At 42.9% G+C, this 23,110-nt stretch overlaps 1 protein-coding gene across 2 annotated transcripts; it reads left to right on the top strand.

Annotated features, from left to right (window-relative positions):
- The first annotated feature begins 319 nt into the window (after positions 1–319).
- On the top strand, positions 320–21,801 carry LOC121003447 (glutathione S-transferase P 1-like). Of its 2 annotated transcripts, XR_005779478.1 has the most exons (8): positions 320–340; positions 5,755–5,790; positions 7,094–7,206; positions 8,439–8,526; positions 8,732–8,835; positions 20,320–20,427; positions 21,268–21,545; positions 21,604–21,801. XR_005779478.1 is itself a non-coding variant. In XM_040435303.1 (7 exons), coding segments are annotated over exons 1-7 (633 nt in total). In that variant the 5' UTR covers positions 320–339; the 3' UTR covers positions 21,451–21,801. The 2 variants fall into 2 exon arrangements, 1 of the variants encoding a protein (XP_040291237.1); XM_040435303.1 differs by having other exon boundaries at positions 21,268–21,801.
- Positions 21,802–23,110: the final 1,309 nt, after the last annotated feature.

The raw sequence follows: 23,110 nt of genomic DNA, 5'->3' as shown, positions 1-23,110 counted from the left end.
CCACTGCATGCAAAAACCAAGATGATGTTCTCCAACATCTTATAGATTTTATTAACTTTATCTACATAGTCTTCTGAAAGTCTGGTTGACCTTTTACCACATCTCAGATTTTAGGATATACCTGTTCTTATTACTTCCCTCCATACTGCCCTTGCCATCTTTCCTTTATATGTCTAACTGCCTTATGTACTATGACATTGTGATCCGTCCCCCAGTATTGAAAAGCTCTCATGGTGACTCAGCAAAAGCAGCTTTCCATATAAACGAGAAGCATCAGCTGAAACTGCCTAGTCCAAATCAGCTTCTGGAGTTATCAGTTCCTGGACCAGTGAGAAAACAAGTAAGGCTTCATCTTCTGATCCACTCTCTCTGGTTCCTTGATGCTTAATGTTGTTTCTTTTCAATTACATTTAGTTAATTATGATATGCAAATGACAAACATCAGAGAATAATCTCACACTTTCCAGGAACAGTGCTTCTCTTGTCATATGCCATATGTTTGTGGTGGGAATGTCACTTTAATAGGATTTTCCCATACTTTATTTTTGTGTGGATTTCACCCTTTTTGTGATGCAAAGAGTGAGACTGGGGCAAAACTGCATCAAAATCCAGAACAAAATCTGCTAGAAACACATTTGGATTTTAGTGCAGAAATGCAGTGAAATCCACAAGACATTATCAGTACAAAAAAATATATATCTTTTTTAAACACACACCAGTGTGCAGGGTACCCTGACACGCGGCAGATTTTGTGGCAGAAAGTTTGCCAACTGAAAATCGGATCGATTCCCTTTAATAGGGCTTGCAGAAACCCACGTGCTTGCTGCCCTATTCAAATGAATAGAACTCATTTTCAGTCGCTGAATTTACTGCAAGAAAATCTGCCGCGTGTGAAGGCACCGTAAGGTCTCTTTAACACAAACAATACAGATTTTCTAAGGATCTGTTCTGAAAAAAATCTGATGGTTTTGCAAGAAAAGTACAGTTGCATTCAGTGTTTCAGTTTTTTCCACGCAGGTGCAATCAGTTTTTGATAAGTTTTTCATGTGTGTGAAAAAAAAATCTCCTAGCACCATCAGTGAAAAACGCAAACCGTTTTTAACGGGAGCCCCATTCACTTCTTTGGAATCAGAACTGCGGGAAAAGTGCAGAATATAGAACATGCTGCGATTTTTCCTGAACGCAGAAATGATACAAGAAAAACGACGATCATGTACACAGACCCATTGAAATGAAAGGGTCAGGATTCAGTCCGGATGCTAGGCGTTTGCGTGATACATTCGCACCCTGAGGGTAAACTCACTCGTGTGAAAGAGGTCTAAATGTGACTTCAGCCTTTCTGCACTATATACGAGCTGCAGACACGGATGGTGTGAGCAGAGAGATTCCCCTGAACCTGTTCTCATTGAGCAGAACCTATCACAGATTAGTACTTGTGACAGGCACCTGCTGCATCCAATCAGATGCTTTCAGTTCAGGGGGAATAGTCCCACCTGCAGCAGAAGTAGCACTTCACTTCAGTGGCTCGAGGAGGACGGAGCACAGCAATAAGACAAGTAAGTGCACACTGCCTGTCCTACTAACTGCTGCCATAATGGAACATTTACATGCTGCAGGATCCTCAAAATGCTTCCCAACCCCCGAGTGCTGAACAGCTCCATTATTAGTTATGGCAGGTGAGGGAAGACTGAGACTGCTGTTTGTTAGGAGCTGCACCACCATGCAAATGTACGCTGTGCCTGCTCCCCCCACAGCAGTGAGTGTATGCAGGTGTGAATAAACGAGTAAGACGTGCAGATGTGCAGTGTATATACCAGTCTGCAGTGAGTGTATGCAGGTGTGAATAAACGAGTAAGACGTGCAGATGTGCAGTGTATACCAGTCTGCAGTGAGTGTATGCAGGTGTGAATAAACGAGTAAGACGTGCAGATGTGCAGTGTATACCAGTCTGCAGTGAGTGTATGCAGGTGTGAATAAACGAGTAAGACATGCAGATGTGCGGTATGTATAACAGTGTGCAGTGAGTGTATGCAGGTGTGAATAAACGAGTAAGACATGCAGATGTGCAGTGTGTATACCAGTGTGCAGTGTCACTAAACGAGCAGGACATGTAGATGTGCAGTGTGTATACCAGTGTGCAGTGAGTGTATGCAGGCGTAAGGTTGAATAAACAAGCAGGACATGCAGATGTAGAAGTCCAGTTTCAGAATAAGTAACCAAATACAGTTACACAGTAAATGCTGTGATCAGGTTGACTTGTTCCGGCAGTTACAGTAGAGGCTGTGGCACTTCTTATCCCTTCCCCCAATGACAGCAGCATTCCCCCCCTTTCTCACCCTTTCCCCACTTGCAGCAGCATTCTTCCCCTTTAAATCTTACACCCAGCGCTACTCCTCCCCCATTCTCAGGACTTTGCATTCCCATGCCTCCTCAATGGCAGCATTCTCCCCCCTGTCACGTACCGGTCCCCAGACCAGCCCACCGTGTCACGTGACAAGGGTTGCCCAAGCCCTTTAGGCCGATTCACCTCACGCCCTCACACGCTGTTATGCCCTACGCCGGGCCGTAACTTGAGCATAAATCGCCACCTGAAGCCTGCAAGCACACCCAAGCACTAACACAAAACTTTCACTGCCACCACCTGCCAGTTATAAGGTCGACAGGACACCCCTGAGTGTTCCACTCGCAAGCAGATACACACACACACACGGTAGTAAGCCTCACGGAAAAACATACAGCCTCAGACTGCGCACACAATCTTATTGGAGCTAACAGGTTCTTAAAGCGAACCTTTCACCTCATTTTCACTTTATAAACTAGCAACAGTACCTTATAGATTATCTTCAGTGTGTTCTTATACATGTTAGTGCCGCTTTCCTGCGCTGTTTATTCTTGAAAAAATCGCCTTATAAAGTTCACATTTCCTGCTCCAACAGTCACGCAACAAGTCAAGGGGGTATCCCTTCCCTCACCTCTGGCTGTACCTCCCCTGCCCTAACCCCGCCTCTATGCTCTGTAATTGACAGCCGGCTCAGTCGCCGGGACCGCGCTTGTGAATCCTGCGCATGCGCCGTCCTCCTCATTCGCCGTGTGATCCCGTCTTTCTTGCAGACACAAGCGCGATCCTGTAACAATCGCGCATGCGCCGTACGCGATGCCTGCCTGTCTGCTCTCCCTCCCGTGCGCGCGCTCCCCTATCTTCAGGCTCCAAGTGCCCCACGTGATCACTGTAGACTTGCCATCTGCGGCAACATACAGCCTCAGACTGCACACACTCTTCATGGAGCTAACAGGTTCTTAAGGTTACAAGACAAACCATCAAACTTTTAGGTTTAATGTATAAAAAATAGACAGTACTTGGTTACAAAAAACAATTAACAAGAGACATACATAAATGGCAAACAATTTTAAAATAAAAAGGAGAAAACAAAGAAAGTTCTAATACTTAACATTTGTGTGGTAAAAGTCCTTTCCTCCCAGGAGATTTGGGCAGAATAATGGTGCACAAACCAATTTGATTGGATCTCCCACTTTGTGACACCCAAATATCCAGGGATTGCATGTTTATGCCTTTCCTCCAGGGGCAGGCCTGAGGGGGCTTTTCCCTCCCACCTCCGACTCAGCCCCTCTGGCCAAGCTTCATTACCCATGCAGCCGGCCCACTGGCCATCTAGGGAACAGGTATGAAAATATCAAAAAGATATCTTCACCAGGGCAACTGGGAAACTACAGACCCCAGACCTTCTTCATAATTCATATCTCATCGTTCCGAGTCCTAGCATATCAAACGAGACACGTCCAGGACGCTCGGAAGATGAGATCCTTATTTTAAGAAGATGAAAGCAAGTTGATACGCCATGTCTGGTGTCCATGCAATGCCCCCATCATACCAGATATGATGAGCTGGGTTTTGGAGACGTCAGCCCTATCCTGAACAAGTTATGAAGGATTACAACTTATTGTTCATTCTCTGGTATGAAGCCCCCATGCTGACACACGGCGCCGGAGAGTCTGCTGTCCCCTGTCCTAAGTGTGACCAGCAAATGAGCCCACCCTGGTTAGCATCTCTGTGCTAACTAACCCCCCGGAGAGCAGTTTGCTGTTTTCACAGGTATGAGGCAGACATCTCGGCACTATATGCAGCCTTCAACTAATTCATCAATGGCTGCTGGCCATATACATACTGTATATGAATGTGAATCACACTGGACTATGTTACACTACGACATATACCCATTAAACATATAATATCACAGCAAACATTATAACTAGAAATAATGTGGTCCTTATTCCTGACACCCCCCTTCTCCCACTGGCAGCTAGACTTTCCACTGTATATCCCAAAGATAGCAGCAATTTTCCCCATACCCGCAACTCGCTCTTGCTGGAAGCATCGCCCCCACTCCCATGCTGGAGATGGGAAGAAGAGACCTCCAGGGCTCCTGTCTTAGACTTCTGAGGTGCCCTTCTGGTCTCCTGCTGTGTTGAACTTTTGCACTCATGATGTCACAACATTCTGCAGACCTCCCACCCTCTACAGTAAGGTGCTCACCTGAAAGCTACCTGCGGATTACGCAGTTTTTCCACTCAATTTTTGTGCTGAAAAACCACAGCGCAGCAAAGTGAATGAAATTTCACAAATGTTGTGTACACTTTGCTTTTTTCTTCCATGTGGAAATTGACCTGCTATGCAGATTTTGTAATCTGCGGCATGTCAGTCACACACAATCTCGGAAAACCCTTTGAACGCAAATAGAGACTTTACTGCAGTGAGAGGAACATTGCTACACCCTTCACACCCAGACACAGTCTGGCCCACCGTATCTTAATCCTATAATCCCTTAGCTGGGACTTACAGCCACCATTGCAAGATTAATAGTGCCAGCTCAAGATTCTGCAGAGAGAGACAGACGGAAAGGGTACTACAGCCCCCATCCTTGCTCAAATCTATACATTGCTATCTGGGAAGATTTGTACTGTGAATTATTTGGAGCTGTGTTTTGATACCGTTCGATGTACTACAACTCCCATTCTGCACTTCAGTACCAAACCCACAACATCAAGGGCACCCCAACTACTATTAGCTAGGAGCCCCAACATCAGGGTGTGCCCTGAGGGAAGAAAAGGTTTGCCCTCCTTTCACAGCTCTGGCTCTAAAGGGCATTGGTTTGAGCACTGCCACTGTGAATAAGTATTGCAGTCAGAGCCACTACCACTCCCATCCTCTGCTCCGCTCCGCTCCTTCCTCCTGGGCTGGTTGGTACACCCACGCTTTTGTGTTGTGTGACTTACGCTGGGTTCACACCAGAGCGTTCTGAAAGGAGCGCTCTGTATGCGCGATTGTACGGGCGTTTACAAGCGCGCATACAGAGACAAGTGAACACACATTGTCGCGCGTTCCCGAAAGTCTATGTACGGGAACGCGTGACAAACGCCCAAAAAAACGCTCATGTACTTGTTTGAGCGTCGGGCGTTTTACAGCGCGATCGTACGCGCTGTAAAACTCCCAGGTGAGAACCATTCCCATAGAGAAGCATTGGTTTCTCCTTGTTGAGCGTTTTACGGCGCGTAGGAACGCGCTGTAAAACGCTCAGGTCTGAACTGAGCCTTATGGAAAGGGGATCTCAGCACAAGATTCAGACAACCAGGATTGGACTCCCTCTCTCTGGGGCCTTCAAAAGTATCTGCTTAGCCTCTCTGGTATACGCCTATTGAAAAGAAGTCCTTAACATTTTCTTTTTTTTACTTTTGTAGTGAGTGGATACGTTATAACCTATTTTCCAATAAGGGGTAAGTATGTGATCCATATTATACCATATATAATGCGCAGAATTTGTCTATTAATTTCATTCTTACTCTCTTTTACTCTTTTTTATATTCTTAGGCTGGGTTCACATCTCGTTTTTCCCATCCGCATATACAAAATATGTATACGTTAAACGGATGCATCAGACTGATGCCATACAGTGGCATCCGTTCGCCATAGAGTTCCATTGTAAAAAAATATATAAATATATATAATATATATACACTTTTTTTTACCATTGTAAAAAAATCAGTAATTTTTTTTTTTTTTTTACAGGACTGTGCAGGATACAAGAATGTAGTGTGCTGTGTTTAATTACCTTTTCTTTTTTTTTTTGTAACGTATACGTCAAATGGAGGCATAAAACGTGATGTGAACCCACCCTTAGCCTGTTTGCCTACTTTCTTGTACTCTAGTCCATACATGACCCCATCAGAGTGATTCTCCCGGACCACCATGCATACTCTAAAACAGGCTTCCCACCAACCAGGTGCCATTTATAATGCTCATGTCGTCTTAGGGTCCATTCACACGTCCGTTGTTTCTTTCCTGATCTGTTCCGTTTTTTGCGGAACAGATCTGGACCAGATCTGGACCCATTCATTTTCAATGGGTCCTGAAAAAAAATCAGACATTGAGCTGTCCGGTTTTTTTCAGGACCCATTGAAAATGAATGGGTCCAGATCTGGTCCAGATCTGTTCCGCAAAAAACGGAACAGATCAGGAAAGAAACAATGGACGTGTGAATGGACCCTTATGTGGTAGAGGGGCCCCCTCAGGCACAAGGCCCCTTGTGCAACTTCTAACACTGCACCCTTTATAGCTAATCCCATTGTCTGGAATACTGGTGGCCATGGTTTTTGCTGACATGATGGAAGCATATATGCAGTTTTTACATGATAGAAATCAGCAGAGAAGAAATGTCACATCTAGAAAGTAGTTTATAAACTGCCTTGGCCATCATATGTATGAATAGGGCACCCATTCACTAACATTGCATTTCAGTTCATAGACATTTAATATCAAGCATGTTCCATGTGAATGCAGCCTTATGATTGCTAAAAAAATTGCCGAGGCTTAAGGAAAAGGATCTGCTCTTTCCCCCTCCTTATCCACTGGCTGTACCTGATATTGCAGCAAATGGAGCTGACCTGCAGTACCAGACACAGACAAGAGTGGCGCAGTTTCTTGAAAATGACCAGACCCTTTCTTTAACCCTAGATAACCTGTTCAGTAGTCATGTTTACTTCTCTGCTTTACTGACACATAGAAAATGTTGACTTGTAGGTAGAGCCGAGGCCATACGTCTGCTCCTTGGTGATCAAGGAGCTTCATGGACAGAGGATGAGGTGCCATTGGCAGACTGGTTTTCAGGAAAAATTGACCTTAAGAAACAGGCGGTGAGTTGCTTTGTTGATACTGTACAGTAAGTTAGGAACAGTCCGCAGTCAAGTCGGTCATGGTTGGGTTTCCTTTAGGAGTTACAGATATATGGTGCCAGCTGAAAAGATGGCACCTAAATTCTTGCCATGAGATCAGCTTAATGAATGGGAAGTGCTGACACCTATACATTCTCATGCCTTAGCCGACTAGTACTTGTGTTGCTCACTACCATTCATGACGCTGGGGCTAGGAATTCACCAGCATCATGTTGCTTGGTCCCTATACACCTAAGAAGCACCATGGCTTACATTAAGCAGAACAAGGCCAACTCTTAACTATTCCCCCTCAAACCCCTGTGAGGTGAAAGATATATATATATATATACTCGGCACATAATAATGAAGCACACTGTTCCACAGTTCTTGGGACTCCTACAAGTAGCAACAATCTCAAGTCCAGAAGGGATTCCCTCCAACTCTTACAAAGTGCTTCCCAGTACTTCCTATATAGTCCAGTTTGACTATGTCGAACCCAACAGGCGAGATGAGACTAGAGCCCACCAAACATCCTGAAAAGCAAGTTGTATGTCCCTGGGGTCAGGCTTGGACTATTATTGCATCTAGGCCTTCCTAGTGGCCAGTCTGAAAATAACTGGTGAGGCAGTTTTGATACCAGTGACCAGTCTCTTCTGCTGTATGGGTCTTTTTGCTATATGATCATTTAGACTGATGGGTTTTATTCTGACACAGGTCCAAACTTTTGTACTGATCTGTTTCTAAATATGTATATTAATAGCCTGCAGAACTCCAATACAGATCTCTAAAATACTGATACAGGCCAATTCTCTCTCTCCCTTCACGAGAACTGCCTATTCTTGTCCCCAAAGCAGACAAAAATAGGACATGTTGTATGATTTGAGGAACAGCTACACAGATGCAGACTGAACACGGAAGAATATACATGTACTGTCTGCATTTTACCGGAACTGTAGAAAAGAATGGATGTGCATGTGATCTGCAAAATATGTGGATTGGAAGTTGACCAAAACTACGGTCGTGTGCTTGGGGCCTTAGACATAGGATTAAATACGGTGTGACATTGTGGCTGCTGGAGGCCACCACTGGAGGGAGCTATGGATTTTACTGCATGCTGGTTATTCATTGAACCCCATAATACAGTATGCTAAGAATATGGGACATATGTGACAGTCTTTGTTATCCTTTTTACCAATCTTTGGGATCTTTTACAGGTTTTTTGTCAGCTGCCACAGTTTAAAGATGGAGATTTTGTTCTGTATCAGAGCAATAGCATTCTGAGATATCTTGGACGTAAATATGGTACTTTTTTTGCATTTCTATAAAATAAATTAATTATTCTTTAGCTTGTATAGAATGTAGATCTAGCATTCTTTTAAAGAAAAACTCAAATACATTTTTTGGGAGGGTTTGAAGTTGTCCATGCAAAAAAAAAAAAAAAGAATTAATGTAGGATATTGATTTCTCCTTACATTTACAACATTATCTACATATTTTTTCCTACTAGGTATTTCTGGGAGCAGTAATGAAGAGAGTGCACTCATTGACATGGTGAATGATGGTGTGGAGGACCTAAGACTGAAGTTCAGCCGTATGTTCTTCTTTGAGTTTGTAAGAATAGAATTTGAGTTTTTCTTTTACATTTTTTTAAACTGAAGGTGTTGCCCATGTCTAGAAATAGTATGAATACTTTTCATTAATTATAATGGCTCATTTTGCCTAGGAAGCAAATCATTAGGAGAAATAAAGTGGCCCCCATACAACTAGTACACACAAAACATGTCCTAGTTACACAGAAGGACAAGTTACTTCACAACACTGAGGTAAAGAGCTGCCTCATCCTACTCTCTACTTGTCAGGGATTATGATCCTGAATACAGATGATAAAATCTTCAGCTGACTCTCTGTAGGAATGGAGACATGAAGTACAGAGAGGAGGGTGGGGATTTGGTAATGAGCAGCAGCTCTTGTATGCATTTGGCTAGATTACCACAGCCCAGAGTTACCTCAGTCTGTCCTGTCCGTCCTCTCTGTACTTCATGTCTCCTCATGAACTCAATTCCTACAGAGATTCAACTGCAGGATTATAATCCCGAACAAGTTAAGCAGAAAGGGTTCTGTTTTTTCAGTATTTTTTTTTTCTTAATTCCTGGAGAACCTGTCCACTGCATTTTGTGCAGGAAGAATCTTGTGAGGCTTTGGCACTTAAAAGCTACAGAGTCGGATCCATTTCAATGGAAGGCCACTCTGCTATTCTTGCTGTCCCGTTTATTGTCGTAATCTTCCATGGCATGTTTATGGCCTTAACTGCAGCCTCCCATTGAAAACAATGGGAGGTGGGAGCATGGCCTACCGGAGCATGGTGTGAGATGCACATTGAAGCGCTCGTGCAAGTATCCTGACACATCAGTCTGTCCGCGGCCACCCGGTGGACGAGAATCACTTGGTGAGGTACCAGAAGCGGAGATGAATCACTTGCAGTGCGCACATGAGCACCAGAATACAGAGGAAGGGGAAAAGTAGCAGGCGCCTGGATGGAGCTGACAGAGTCCAACATGGTGCCGGCATAAAGGAGGAGGTGCAGCATGAAGCAGTGAGTAGGAGCGCGGCAGCACGCCTCAGTAAATTCGCAAGGGGAGCGGAGGGGACAAGAGATTGGTCCCAAAATAAAGGGGTAGAAATAATGTCCTTCTCATAACAGGAGGTGAGACTAACGGATGAGGAGGGGGAAAGAGAAAATTGCCGTCGGGTCACGGCTTGGCCAGAGGGACAATACCGCATTTTAAAATAGCAATGTGGGTGATGTTAATGGGAGGGGATCACTTCTATATTAGGATTCGGAAATATGACACGTATGATTAAGATACTCAGCTGGAATGTGAGGGGCATGGCCGACATGATTAAGCAACATAGTATTTTTAACTACTTGTCTCGGTTTCAGCCGGCTATTTGCTGCTTACAAGAGACGCCTTTAACTAAGAACACAACACAATACATTGGCTACAGAGGTCGTGGGTGGGTTATGCGTCTCATGCAGTTTTCCTCCACATATCATACCCTATCCCGAATAGATTTGGCATTAGTGAACGATGCAGTGTTTCCACTCATCCACTCCTCTGAATATCAGCCTAGGGCGTTGTCAGACCACTCTATTCTGAAAGTGGAACTGAACCAGGGGGGTCGGGGTCAGGTCGGGGCCAAAGTTATGGAAGTGTAATGCAGTATGGCTACAGATCTTGGGTGACCTGATGGGCATGGCTGCATCCATTACAGAATACTTCACTTTTAATGCTGAACGGCATCCCCACATACTGTATGGGATACTATGAAGGCATATATATCCTGGGTATATTTAAGGATTTCTACTCCTCCCTTTATACCTCTAGGATATCTACTTTGGGTGGGGGGGGGGGGGGGTGAAGGGGAGCTACTACCGTTCCTTAGGGAGGCGGAGCTGCCTACACTATCGGCAGATGATAGGGATCAATTAGAAGAACCTATTACTATGGAGGAATTAGAGAAAGCCCTAAAAGATATGGCCAATGATAAGGCCCCGGAATCAGATGGTATCCCAGTTTAAGTATATAAGGGCTTCTAGGGAATTTTGCTGCCCGAACTACTCAAGGTCTTCAACTACTCGCTAGAGGTGAGTTCGCTCCCGGCTTCTATGCAGGAGGCCCTTATAGTAGTGATCCCAAAACCGGGGAAAGATCCGCAAACTCCAGACTCATATAGACCGATATCCCTCTTAACGTCAGATGTTAAGCTTTTTGCAAAGGTCTTGTTGAATCGTCTATCCAGAGTGATTCTTGACATAATCCATCCAGATCAGACTGATTTTATGGCCCAGAAATCTACGGCTATCAATATAAGAAGAGTATATACCAGTTTACAAGTTCAGGCCAGGAGGATAATTGTGGAGATAGAATAGCTCTATCTCTCGACGCTGCTAAGGCATTTGTGTTGAATGGGGGTTTCTTTGGGCTACATTGGGTTATATGGGATTTGGACAGAGAATCATCAAATGGGTTCAGGTCCTGTATTCAAACCAGAAGGCGCGGATTAGGGCTAATGGGGGAGTGTCTGACTACATTCAATTGGCTAGGGGAACTAGACAGGGATGTCCACTCTTGCCCGTGCTATTTGCTATAGCCATTGAACCTCTAGCGGCAGCAGTATGTAAATCTCCGGATATTATGGGCTTTCAATATGGACAGGTAAATAATAAAATAGCGTTATATGCAGACCACACTTTCTTATTCTTGGGAGATACGGCATCATCTTTATCAGCCACTATGTCTCTTATAGACCAGTTTGGCAGACTTTCGGGCCTTACTATTAATTGGCAAAAATCAGCATTGATGCCTATTGATGGACAGTGTCTGATAAGTCATAGCTAATAATATTACCTGTGTGAATAACATTAAGTACTTAGGAATTCATATATCTCCTAGGCTAATGGACTTTGAGGATTTGAACCTATGTCCATTGCTGGGGAAATTTAGAGTGAAGGCTAGAGCGTGGTGTAAGCTATTTCTTTCAGTGGTGGGTAGCGTTAATCTCCTCAAGATGGTAATAATGCCGCAACTGTGACACAACGGTTTGGCTGCCCTTAGATAGATTTCATAGAATTAACGCTATATTCAGAGAATTAATATGGAGAGGAGGTCAGCCTAGGATTAAATTGGAAACACTGCAATACGCAAAAACTGCAATACACAAACCCTTGGGTATATTATTTAGCAGCACAATGTCAGCATTTTAAAGGGTGGGAAGGACTATACAATGGTGGATATGACTAGTCAGATCTTACAGTATAAAATAGGAGGGAGAGATCTTATGTGGATACTGGAGGGAGCGGGGATCCATAGTCTGGAAGGAAATTTTCCTTTAATAGGACTTATGAAAAAAGTGTGGACCAAGGTTAAGCAGCTGAGAGGTGTCCTGGGTATCAGTGAATTAGCTCTGTTATGGAGCAACCCCCTGTTACCGGAGTTTCAATCTCTCCCAGAAATACAGGAATGGAAGAATAAGGGGATCCTTAGGATAGGTGATATTTTAGATAATGGAGTATTTGGATCCTTCAAAGATATACAGGAGAAATTCCAGATCCCTCGTACTAGATTCTTTCAGTATCTTCAGCTGCGACATGCGTATGATACTACGATTAAAAAAGGCACATATACTAAGTTAGAAACGGCCCAAAAATTAATGCTCACTTGGGGTGAAAAGAGAGGCTTGATATCTGCGCTATACCCATTATTACTGAACACTTTTTTAGAGTGTCATCCGTTGACACGCATGAAGAGATAGAAGAGAGATATGGGAGAGAGATCACCGGAGCAATGGGAAGATATTTTAGAAGCAGTCCCACTGATATCCTTGAGTGAACAAGGAAAACTGTCCTACTCCTAGCTTTTTATCATTCATAGAGTATACAAAACGCCAATATTTTTGCATACAGTAAAATTGTAGTTAGACCTGATGCAAAATGTCCGAGATGTTTACTGGAGCCAGCTGACTTGCTACACATTATGTGGCAATGCCAGAACCTGGACGACTACTGGAAAGGTGTATTGGAGAACATACATTAAGTATTCTCGGTGAGAGGGGATAGAGATTCCAAAATTTGTATATTAGGTTATGTTTCTAAAATCGGGACAGATGATTATAGAAGGGTAGCGGTGGGAAGGTTGTTATATGTTGCCAGGAAACTTGATTGCCCAGCACTGGAGGAGCCTCCATCACTGGAGGAATTCCGGATAAAAGTTCATAATATGCTGTTGTCTGAAAAAACTATATTCCTCTAGGAGGTAGCCCACAAAAGTTTGGTAAAATATGACTCCTAGTCATATTGTGATTTAAAGGATATAGTAGGAGTGAGCTATTGCCGGAGTGAGTGTGTGTGTGTGTGTGAGGGGCTGGGAGGGTTGATCTTTGTTTGCATAAAACATATGCATGTAAAAAAAATCTGACAGAACACAATGGACTGTACCAAATATATTTTATTGTCTGATAAGATGTGACATTCCAAATATATATTTGTAACATTTCCATTGATAATAAAAAAGATTTTATTTGAAAAAATAAAAAAACAATCGGAGGTGAATTCTGCACGGCTGCCCAGTGACTTTTTGGCTCAGAATCCTCAATAAATTCTATCTGCTCAAAATGCTGTGTACACGGCCCATTAATATGAAAACTGTCACCCTCCTAGGCCCTAGTTCATTGACACAAATCATACCTAATATGACTTCTTAGGTTAACCGCTTTAGGACACAGGGCGTACAGGTACGTCCTGATGTCCTGGTGTATTTCTGATCACCGGCGGGCGGTGATCGGAACAAGGTGCCTGCTCAAATCATTGAGAAGGCACCTTGGCTAAATGCGCGGTTTGCGGTTTTTCATGTTGCGGGCGGCGGCGGTGCTATCGGGTCCCCGTGGGGCTGTAGGGGGGACCCGATGGCATGGAAGGCAGCGCGATGCCTTCCTTAGGCATCGGCGCTGCCTTCCTGTGATGAGACTGTGAGATCCAGCCCCCTGGATCTCACAGGCAGGAAGCTGTATGAGTAATATACACTGTATTACTCATACAGCCAGTGCATTCCAATACAGAAGTATTGGAATGCATTGTAAAGGATTAGACCCCCAAAAGTTGAAGTCCCAAAGTGGGACAAAAAATAAAGTAAAAAAAAAAAAGTTTTCCCCCCCCAAAAAAATTAAGTTTCCAGAAAAAATAAACAAAAATGTAATTTTCCACAAATAAAGTAAAAAAAAAATTGGTAAAAAATAGGGGGAAAAGTAGACATATTAGGTATCCGTATCGACCGGCTCTATAAACATATCACATGACCTAACCCCTCAGATGACCACCATAAAAAATAAAAACTATGCTAAATAAACCATTTTTTTTGTCACCTTACATCACAAAAAGTACAACAGCAAGCTATCAAAAAAGCGTACTACCACCGAAATAGTACCAATCTAACCGTCACCTCATCCCACAAAAAATGGCTCAGAATATGGAGACACTAAAACATGATTTTTTATATTTTTTTTGTTTCAAAAATTATATTATTGTGTGAAACTTACATAAATAAAAAAAAAAGTATACATATTAGGTATCGGCGCGTCCGTATCGACCGGCTCTAGAAAAATATCAGATGATCTAACCCCTCAGGTGAACACCGTAAAAAATAAAAAATTAAAACTGTCTTAAATAAACCATTTTTTGTCACCTTATATCACAAAAAGTGTACTAGCAAGCGATCAAAAAGTTATATGCACCCCAAAATAGTGCCAATCAAACCGCCATCTCATCCCGCAAAAAATTAGACCCTACCTAAGATAATTGCCCAAAAACTATGACTCTCAGAATATGGAGACACTAAAACATGATTTTTTTGGTTTCAAAAATGAAATCATTGTGTAAAACTTACATAAATAAAAAAATTGTATACATATTAGGTATCGCCGCGTCCATGACAACCTGCTCTATAAAAATACTACATGATCTAACCTGTCAGATGAATGTTGTAAATAACAAAAAAAAAACGGTGCCAAAACAGCTATTTCTTGTTACCTTGCCTCACAAAAAGTGTAATATAGAGCAACCAAAAATCATATGTACCCTAAACTAGTACCAACAAAACTTCCACCCTATCCCGTAGTTTCTAAAATGGGGTCACTTTTTTGGAGTTTTTACACTAGGGGTGCATCAGGGGGGCTTCAAATGGGGCATGGTGTCAAAAAAACAGTCCAGCAAAATCTGCCTTCCAAAAACCGTATGGCATTCCTTTCCTTCTGCGCCCTGCCGTGTGCCCATACAGCAGTTTACGACCACATATGGGGTGTTTATGTAAACTACAGAATCAGGGCCATAAATATTGAGTTTGGTTTGGCTGTTAACCCTTGCTTTGTAACTGGCAAAAAAATATTAAAATGGAAAATCTGCCAAAAAAGTTAAATTTTGAAATTGTATCTCCATTTTACATTAATTCTTGTGGAACACCTAAAGGGTTAACAACGTTTGTAAAACCAGTTTTGAATACCTCGAGGGGTGTAGTTTCTAGAATGGGGTCATTTTGGGGTGGTTTCTATTATGTAAGCCTCACAAAGTGACTTCAGACCTGAACTGGTTTTTGAGAAATTTCAAGATTTGCTTCTAAACTTCTAAGCCTTGTAACCTCCCCCAAAAATAAAATGTCATTCCCAAAATGATCCTAACATTAAGTAGACATATGGGAAATGTAAAGTAATAACTATTTTTGTAGGTATTAATATGTATTATAAAAGTAGAGAAATTGAAACTTGGAAATTTGCAACTTTTTCCAAATTTCTGGCAAATTTGGTATTTTTCTATAAATAAAAAAGATTTTTTTTTACTCCATTTTACCAGTGTCATGAAGTACAATATGTGACAAAAAACAATCTCAGAATGGCCTGGATAAGTCAAAGCGTTTTAAAGTTATCACCACATAAAGTGACACTGGTCAGATTTGCAAAAAATGGCCTGGTCCTGAAGGTGAAAATGAGCCCGGTCCTTAAGGAGTTAAAGAGGACCTTTCATCTGTCCAAACATTGTGAACTAAGTATCATGATCTGTAGCGCGGCACTCAGGGATCTCACTGCACTTACTATTATCCCTGGGCGCCGCTCCGTTCTCCTGCTATGCCCTCCGGTATCTTCGGTCACTTGGATATAGTAGGCGGAGACTTCCCTTATTCTCCTGGGCATCTCCTTCTCCTAGGCTGTAGCACTGGCTAATCGCAGCGCAGAGCTCACAGCCTGGGAGAAAAAAAACTCCCAGGCTGTGAGCTCTGCGCTGCGATTGGCCAGCGCTACAGCCTAGGAGAAGGAGACACCCAGGAGAACAAGGGCAGTCTCCTCCTACTATAACCAAGTGACCGAAGATACTGGAGGGCATAGCAGGAGAACGGAGCGGCGCCCAGGGATAATAGTAAGTGCAGTGAGATCCCCGGGCGCCGCTCTACAGATCATGACACTTAGTTCACAATGTTTTGACAGATGAAAGTTCCTCTTTAAACCAGAATCTTAACACAAATCTTAAGTGGAAATGTATTACACAGTAAAAAAAAGTATAAAGGTGCATTTACACTGCTCCATAATCGGGCAGATAATTGGGAATGAACGTTTCTGTGAACACTCATTCCCAGCAATCTGCCCGTCTAAATGTGCCGCTAATCACCCGATGAATGAGCAAAAGGAGTAATGAGTAACTTAATTTTTGAAAACTTCATTATGGCTGCATGCTGGGACCCAACCAGAACCCATACCTGAGTATCATGGCACCTGATCTTCCCTCACAAAACTACAAAGACTACAATCCCCACAATCCCTAGCTTTTCTGATGTGAGTGTTGATGTTTACAGTCCAGTCACGTCCCCTCTACTTAGAGTGGTCCAGTCGTCGGGCGCACGGAGAGGGGTCCCTTAAAGTGCATGTTTTTCCATGACACCAGTTGCAGTGACGCAACAAGGTCACAAGGCCTCTTTTAGTGATACTGTGGGTGGTACCCAGGTGTAGGAATGCCAGAGTGGTGTAGGGTGGCCTATAATGTCCCTTTAGGTGTTGTGCATGTGTCACGGTGCTCCTACCTCGATACGCTGTGACGAAGTTGATAACAGCTTTACTTTCAATAAGTGTTCCTCCTCAACATCTGTTGCTCTCTGGCACTGCTGTGCTGACAGGCTGGCTATAGAACTCAGCTTCTTCTTTATGCTGTACTTAACTTTGTAGTCTGGTCTGTCTCTAGATTTGTCCAGGGAAAGCTTTCTCCTCCTGGCTTCCAGCCGTGGCCTCCAGATCCAGCAGAGCTAAAGGTGCTCTAGCTGGTCTAGGCAAGGCTCGTCTAACTGGGACGTCCTCCTGCTCCCTTCCCCTAGCAGGGGGTAACTCCAACTCCCTCTCTAACTAGAACTCCACCCTCCCTGCAGGAAGTGGGACACGCCCACCACACCACAGAGGGAGGGGGGGGGGGGTAGAATGGAATAGAAAGCTACATTCTATGTATCTGTAGCTTTGCCATTTATGCTGCCACCTACTGGTGAACCTGGCATATTACACGTAAACAAGAACAGTTGCAAAATAGGAAATGCACAGTGTGAAGCACTTGGAATAAATACACAGGATGACATTACGTTAGCACATTAGAGATAGTAGCGAGGCACAAAGTTGGTAATACCACTCTGAGGCGTTAAATAATCAGCAGCACACTAACACTCCCTATAGCTAGAGAACTGATAGCAACACACTGAGCATGCTCGACCTAACAAAGGCACAGAACTACAGGTCGATACCATGGTAATTTATGAGGAAGCACAGTGGGTAGCAGAGGAAGAAACTACTTTTACAACTACTGAAATTTACATTATATTAGGTAATTATTGATGATGAATTAGTCTAAAACGGTGAAGGCTACTTTCACACTAGCGTTTTTGCTGGATCCGTCAGGGTTCAGCAAAAACGCTTCTGTTACTGATAATACAACCATCTACATCCGTTATGAACGGATCCGGTTGTATTATCTTTAACATACCCAAGACAGATCCGTCATGAACTCCATTGAAAGTCAATGCGAGACGGATCAGTTTTCTATTGTCTCAGAGAAAACTTTCATTGTGAGTCATGACGGATCGGTCTTGCTCTGCATCACAGGATGGAAAGCAAACCGCATGAATTTTGGAGCGTTCTGTTCTGTTCAGTTATGTTTTGTCCACGTTGACAATGAATGGGGACAAAATTGAAGCTTTTTTTTTTCCCGTTATTGAGACCCTATGACGGATCTCAATACTGGAAAATATTAACGCTAGTGTGAAAGTAGCCTAAGTCACCACAAAATGTAGTAACTGAATTGAAGGAAACTTGTTGAATATTTTGTCTGGAGGCATCATGGTGTAGAGCAGGTGAAGCTGAGAAGATTGATATGTAGGTTTGTGGGAACAGACTCCGTATAAGGGCTCATGCACAAGAACATGTGCCGTGCATTGGGGACTGCAAATTGTGGTCCCAATGCACGTGCACCGTTCATGTGGGCTGCGCTGACGGATGCAGACCCATTAAACTTGAATGGGTCCACGATTTGTCCGCACCGCAAAAAATAGAGCATGTTCTATTTTTTTGCGGTGCAGAGGCACGGGCCGAAATGCCACGGAAACGCTCCATACTGCTTCCGCTCTGTGCCTCCCCACCGTATCTACCGGATTGCAGACCGATGCCTGTATATTGCGAACCCACTGTTTGCAGGCCTCAATATGGGCATAACCGGCCACGTTCATGAGCATGAGCCCTTATTTGTATATTAAGGATTGACATCCCTGCTTTCTCTGGGCTTCAGTGGGCAGGGTGTAGCTATAGAGATTGCTGCTAACACAGAGGTTTTACTGATTAACTGCTTTCCAACAGGACGTTGGCTACATACATCTGGGAGGCTTTCCATGGATGCTTTAAAACATCTTTGCAGAGACAGCAGCAGCATGCTAATCACGCAGCTGCTGGAACGATGACCACATGGCTCCACATGGATGACACAACGTGTATAAAAAAAAGAAAAAAAAAAGGCTGGGGTCACATCACGTTAGAGAAAAAAAAGATACAAAAACGCAGTACACACCACATTCTTGCAGAGTCTGGTAAAAAAAAATGTACTTTTTTTTTTTTTTTTTTTACAATGGAACTCTATAGTGATCGGATGCCACTGTATGGCATCAGTCTGAGGCTTTCGTTTAACGTATATGTTTTTTGTATACGTTAAACGGATTGAAAAACCTGATGTGAACCCAGCCTAATAATAGAGCTACTGCACACCACACCACAGCTTCTAGCCCTGCCTGGTGATCGTTATGGAAAGAAGACATAAAAAAATGAGAATTATTAAAAACATATTTTATTTTGGGGGGAGGAGGTGAGGGTCTGGTCTTTAAGTGGTTAAATAAAAATAATTGTACAGTACAGACCAAAAGTTTGGAAACACCTTCTCACTCAAAGAGTTTTCTTTATTTTCATGACTATGAAAATTGTAGATTCACACTGAAGGCATCAAAACTATGAATTAACACATGTGGAATTATATACATAACAAACAAGTGTGAAACAACTGAAAATATGTCATATTCTAGGTTCTTCAAAGTAGCCACCTTTTGCTTTGATTACTGCTTTGCACACTCTTGGCATTCTCTTGATGAGCTTCAAGAGGTAGTCCCCTGAAATGGTTTTCACTTCACAGGTGTGCCCTGTCAGGTTTAATAAGTGGGATTTCTTGCCTTATAAATGGGGTTGGGACCATCAGTGGCGTTGAGGAGAAGTCAGGTGGATACACAGCCGATAGTCCTACTGAATAGACTGTTAGAATTTGTATTATGGCAAGAAAAAAGCAGCTAAGTAAAGAAAATCGAGAAGCCATCATTACTTTAAGAAATTAAGGTCAGTCAGTCAGCCGAAAAATTGGGAAAACTTTGAAAGTAAGGGCTATTTGACCATGAAGGAGAGTGATGGGGTGCTGCGCCAGATGACCTGGCCTCCACAGTCACCGGACCTGAACCCAATCGAGATGGTTTGGGGTGAGCTGGACCGCAGAGTGAAGGCAAAAGGGCCAACAAGTGCTAAGCATCTCTGGGAACTCCTTCAAGACTGTTGGAAGACCATTTCAGGGGACTACCTCTTGAAGCTCATCAATAGAATGCCAAGAGTGTGCAAAGCAGTAATCAAAGCAAAAGGTGGCTACTTTGAAGAACCTAGAATATGACATATTTTCAGTTGTTTCACACTTGTTTGTTATGTATATAATTCCACATGTGTTAATTCATAGTTTTGATGCCTTCATAGTCATGAAAATAAAGAAAACTCTTTGAATGAGAAGGTGTGTCCAAACTTTTGGTCTGTACTGTATATTGAATCTTTTTCAACAAGACAATACAGTATATCGATCTGCTCCTGTGCAGTGTGGCAGATTTACTTTAAATCATGCTTTAGAGGATGCAGTTGTACATTTACCCCTGTGTATAGCTTCACATAGACAGATATACACTAAGATGGACAAATATCTATCGTTTGCTTAAGAAAATTTTTATTTCACAGGAGACGGGTAAAGAGAAGTATGAAAATGAGCTTCCTAACCAATTGGCAGCATTCGAGAGGATTCTTTCCCTGAATTCTAATGGAACCAAATATCTGGTTGGAGATAAGGTAATTGGCACTTGCTTGAAGGGTTTGTCAAAAAGTCTCTAAAACAGGTTCTTTGGGCTAGTATCCATAATAAAAAAAATATATACAGTATAGCCAACAATATAAGGATCTAAAGGGTAGAGGCTCACAACTAAGTACTATGCCCCTTCATTCGTCATCAGATTTATTTTGGTTGTTCTGGCCAGTAACTTTTATAAAAAATATTAAGCACAATAATAAATGTCAAACTAGGCCCAGGTTTCTCTCTCCACACCCTTTATATAACCTTGGACCCATTTTTCACACTTGTTTGCTAAAACTGCAGTTCCTCTATGGAGGTGAGTACTTCACAGGTTTTTTGTTAGACGGTAACAAAGGGAATGGGACTGGCATTGGTATAGCCACATGGGTAAAGTGTGCACCAGTTTCATTAAGGATATGCTTTCTTGGGGACTGAGTTCCACCTAAATTCACCCAGGAAATACAACTTGTAAGAAGACTCCAAGAATCCACCAGATGAAGTGTAAGATGCTTTATGTGGAGCACAGTAGCCAAAAACTAAGCCCAGGCCTCCCCATAGTAGCTATGATCTATATGGCATACTATGGGCCTGCTCCTAGGGGAGATGAGTAGAGTAGGAGCTCATAGAAATGCCCCTTACACCGATAAACCCAGCTCTATCAGAGCAACTTAAAGCCAGCCGAAGAAACCTAACACTTAGCTTTCCCCTTCTTTCCAGTGATCGACAGAAATCACTGATACGTCAAAGAGGTTTTGAAATGATAGTAACCCTTTACATGAAAGTGTGGGCATTGGCTGCCTGACTGTTGGTTTATTGACTTGTTCTTCTTATCCCTACAGATCTCCTATGCGGATTACAACTTCCTGGACCTCCTGCAGTTGCACCTTGAAGTATTCCCTGCATGCTTTTCATCATATCCCCTCATTAATGCATATATTGATCGCATCACTTCCCGTCCTAAACTAAGCGAATACCTGAAATCTGACGCTCGAAACAACCGACCTATTATCCCTAAAAAATAGGCAAGAATAAGGGGATAGTAAATACTTGTAAACAGTAGTCCCTCACAGCCCTTAAATATTGTATAGAAATCGCCAGTCTAGTCGCTACTCTAACAGGTGTTTTTGTAGTATTCTGTCCCCTAGTTCTTACTAATATACCAGCTGTATGTAGGCGGCAGATATACGGAAGTATGACTGCAGTATCAGACTAATACCAGGGTTGTTTGTTACTATGGAGATGCATAGGGCTGAGTGGAAGCTGTGTACACAGAATACTGTAGTAGAATTGTTTTATATCAAGGCCTATTGCAGAGTTGCTTCATTTTCACTTTGGATACATTGGAACAATAAAAAAACATGCATCCACTTTAACTGAGCAGTTTCATTACTATTTTTAAACCTCCAAAAATAATTTCCAGTGCTGTATAATGGGAGAAATGTCTGGACCTTATTCTTCTTTGCATGAGAACTGGGAAGGACTGGTTTATTGCTACATCTCTATGGAGCTTGGATGGCAGGTGTGATAAAATGAATTGACCATCAACTGCCACCGTGTGTCCGCTGAAGCTGAACTCTTCCATCATCTATACACACACTTTCATACTTCCATTCGTTCCCTTTATTACAGCTTTCATTCTTTTCACGAGCTTCTAATCATTTCTGATAGAGATCTCCATGTTGAAGTCTGTCACCTCCCTCAAACACTATTAGATGTAGTACTACATGAATATGTTATGTGGGTACTCCCTCCCATTTCCCTGATGTGCTGTAATGCATTGCTAGGACTTCTGCTACGCACACCGATAGTGGAGAGGACTCCTGAGCATGAGCTTGACAGTCCTCTCAATGTATTACAGCACTGGTTTATTGACACATAGCAGGAGGAGTATACACGTAAAAATGGGTGATCTGGGCCCAGCAGGCATAGTACTGTTCATGTATTACTGCTCCTTAGCTTGAGGGAGGTAACAGACCCCCTTTAAATACAAAACTTCTGGCTCACTGAAGCCACCACTAGAGGGAGCTTAGGTGGTTACTACATACTGTTTAGGCTACTTTCACACTAGCGTTCGGGGCTCCGCTTGTGAGCTCCGTTTGAAGGGGCTCACAAGCGGCCCCAAACGGATCCGTTCTGCCCTAATGCATTCTGAGTGGATGCGGATCCGCCCAGAATGCATCAGTCTGGCAGCGTTCCGCCTCCGCTCAGCAAGCGGACACCTGAACGCTGCTTGCAACGTTCGGGTGTCCGCCTGGCCGTTCGGAGGCAAACGGATCCGTCCAGACTTACAATGTAAGTCAATGGGGACGGATCCGTTTGAATTTGACACTATATGGCTCAATTTTCAAATGGATCCGTCCCCCCATTGACTTTCAATGTAAAGTCTGGACGGATCCGTCTGAAGCTACTTTCACACTTAGAATTTTTTCTACACTATAATGCAGACGGATCCGTTCTGAATGGATCCCAAGTCTGCATTATATGAAGAGTTCTTCCCACCATCCGACGTATAAATTTGCGACCCCGGTGCGAATCTCGTCCCCATCGCGGTCCCCCATGTCTGGAGGTAAAAATTTTCATTATATAAAAAATAATCTTTTGTTAAAATAAACATGATGCACTCTCCCAAGAAGTTTATATGTGCTTCAGGCATCTCCCCTTTAGTTCTTAAAAAATGTTGAG

The sequence above is a fragment of the Bufo bufo genome, chromosome 6 (assembly GCF_905171765.1).
Source record: "Bufo bufo chromosome 6, aBufBuf1.1, whole genome shotgun sequence".
In the NCBI taxonomy this organism is placed as follows: domain Eukaryota; kingdom Metazoa; phylum Chordata; class Amphibia; order Anura; family Bufonidae; genus Bufo; species Bufo bufo.
Note: the sequence above shows the minus strand (reverse complement) of the source record. Positions and strands in the feature narration are given on the sequence as shown.

Excerpts from the sequence above, each read along its gene's own strand:
- LOC121003447 (XM_040435303.1), top strand. Across the intron at positions 5,791-7,093 it reads AACCTATTTTCCAATAAGGG|GTAGAGCCGAGGCCATACGT; the intron begins GTAAGTATGTGA and ends GTTGACTTGTAG. Across the intron at positions 7,207-8,438 it reads TTGACCTTAAGAAACAGGCG|GTTTTTTGTCAGCTGCCACA; the intron begins GTGAGTTGCTTT and ends GATCTTTTACAG.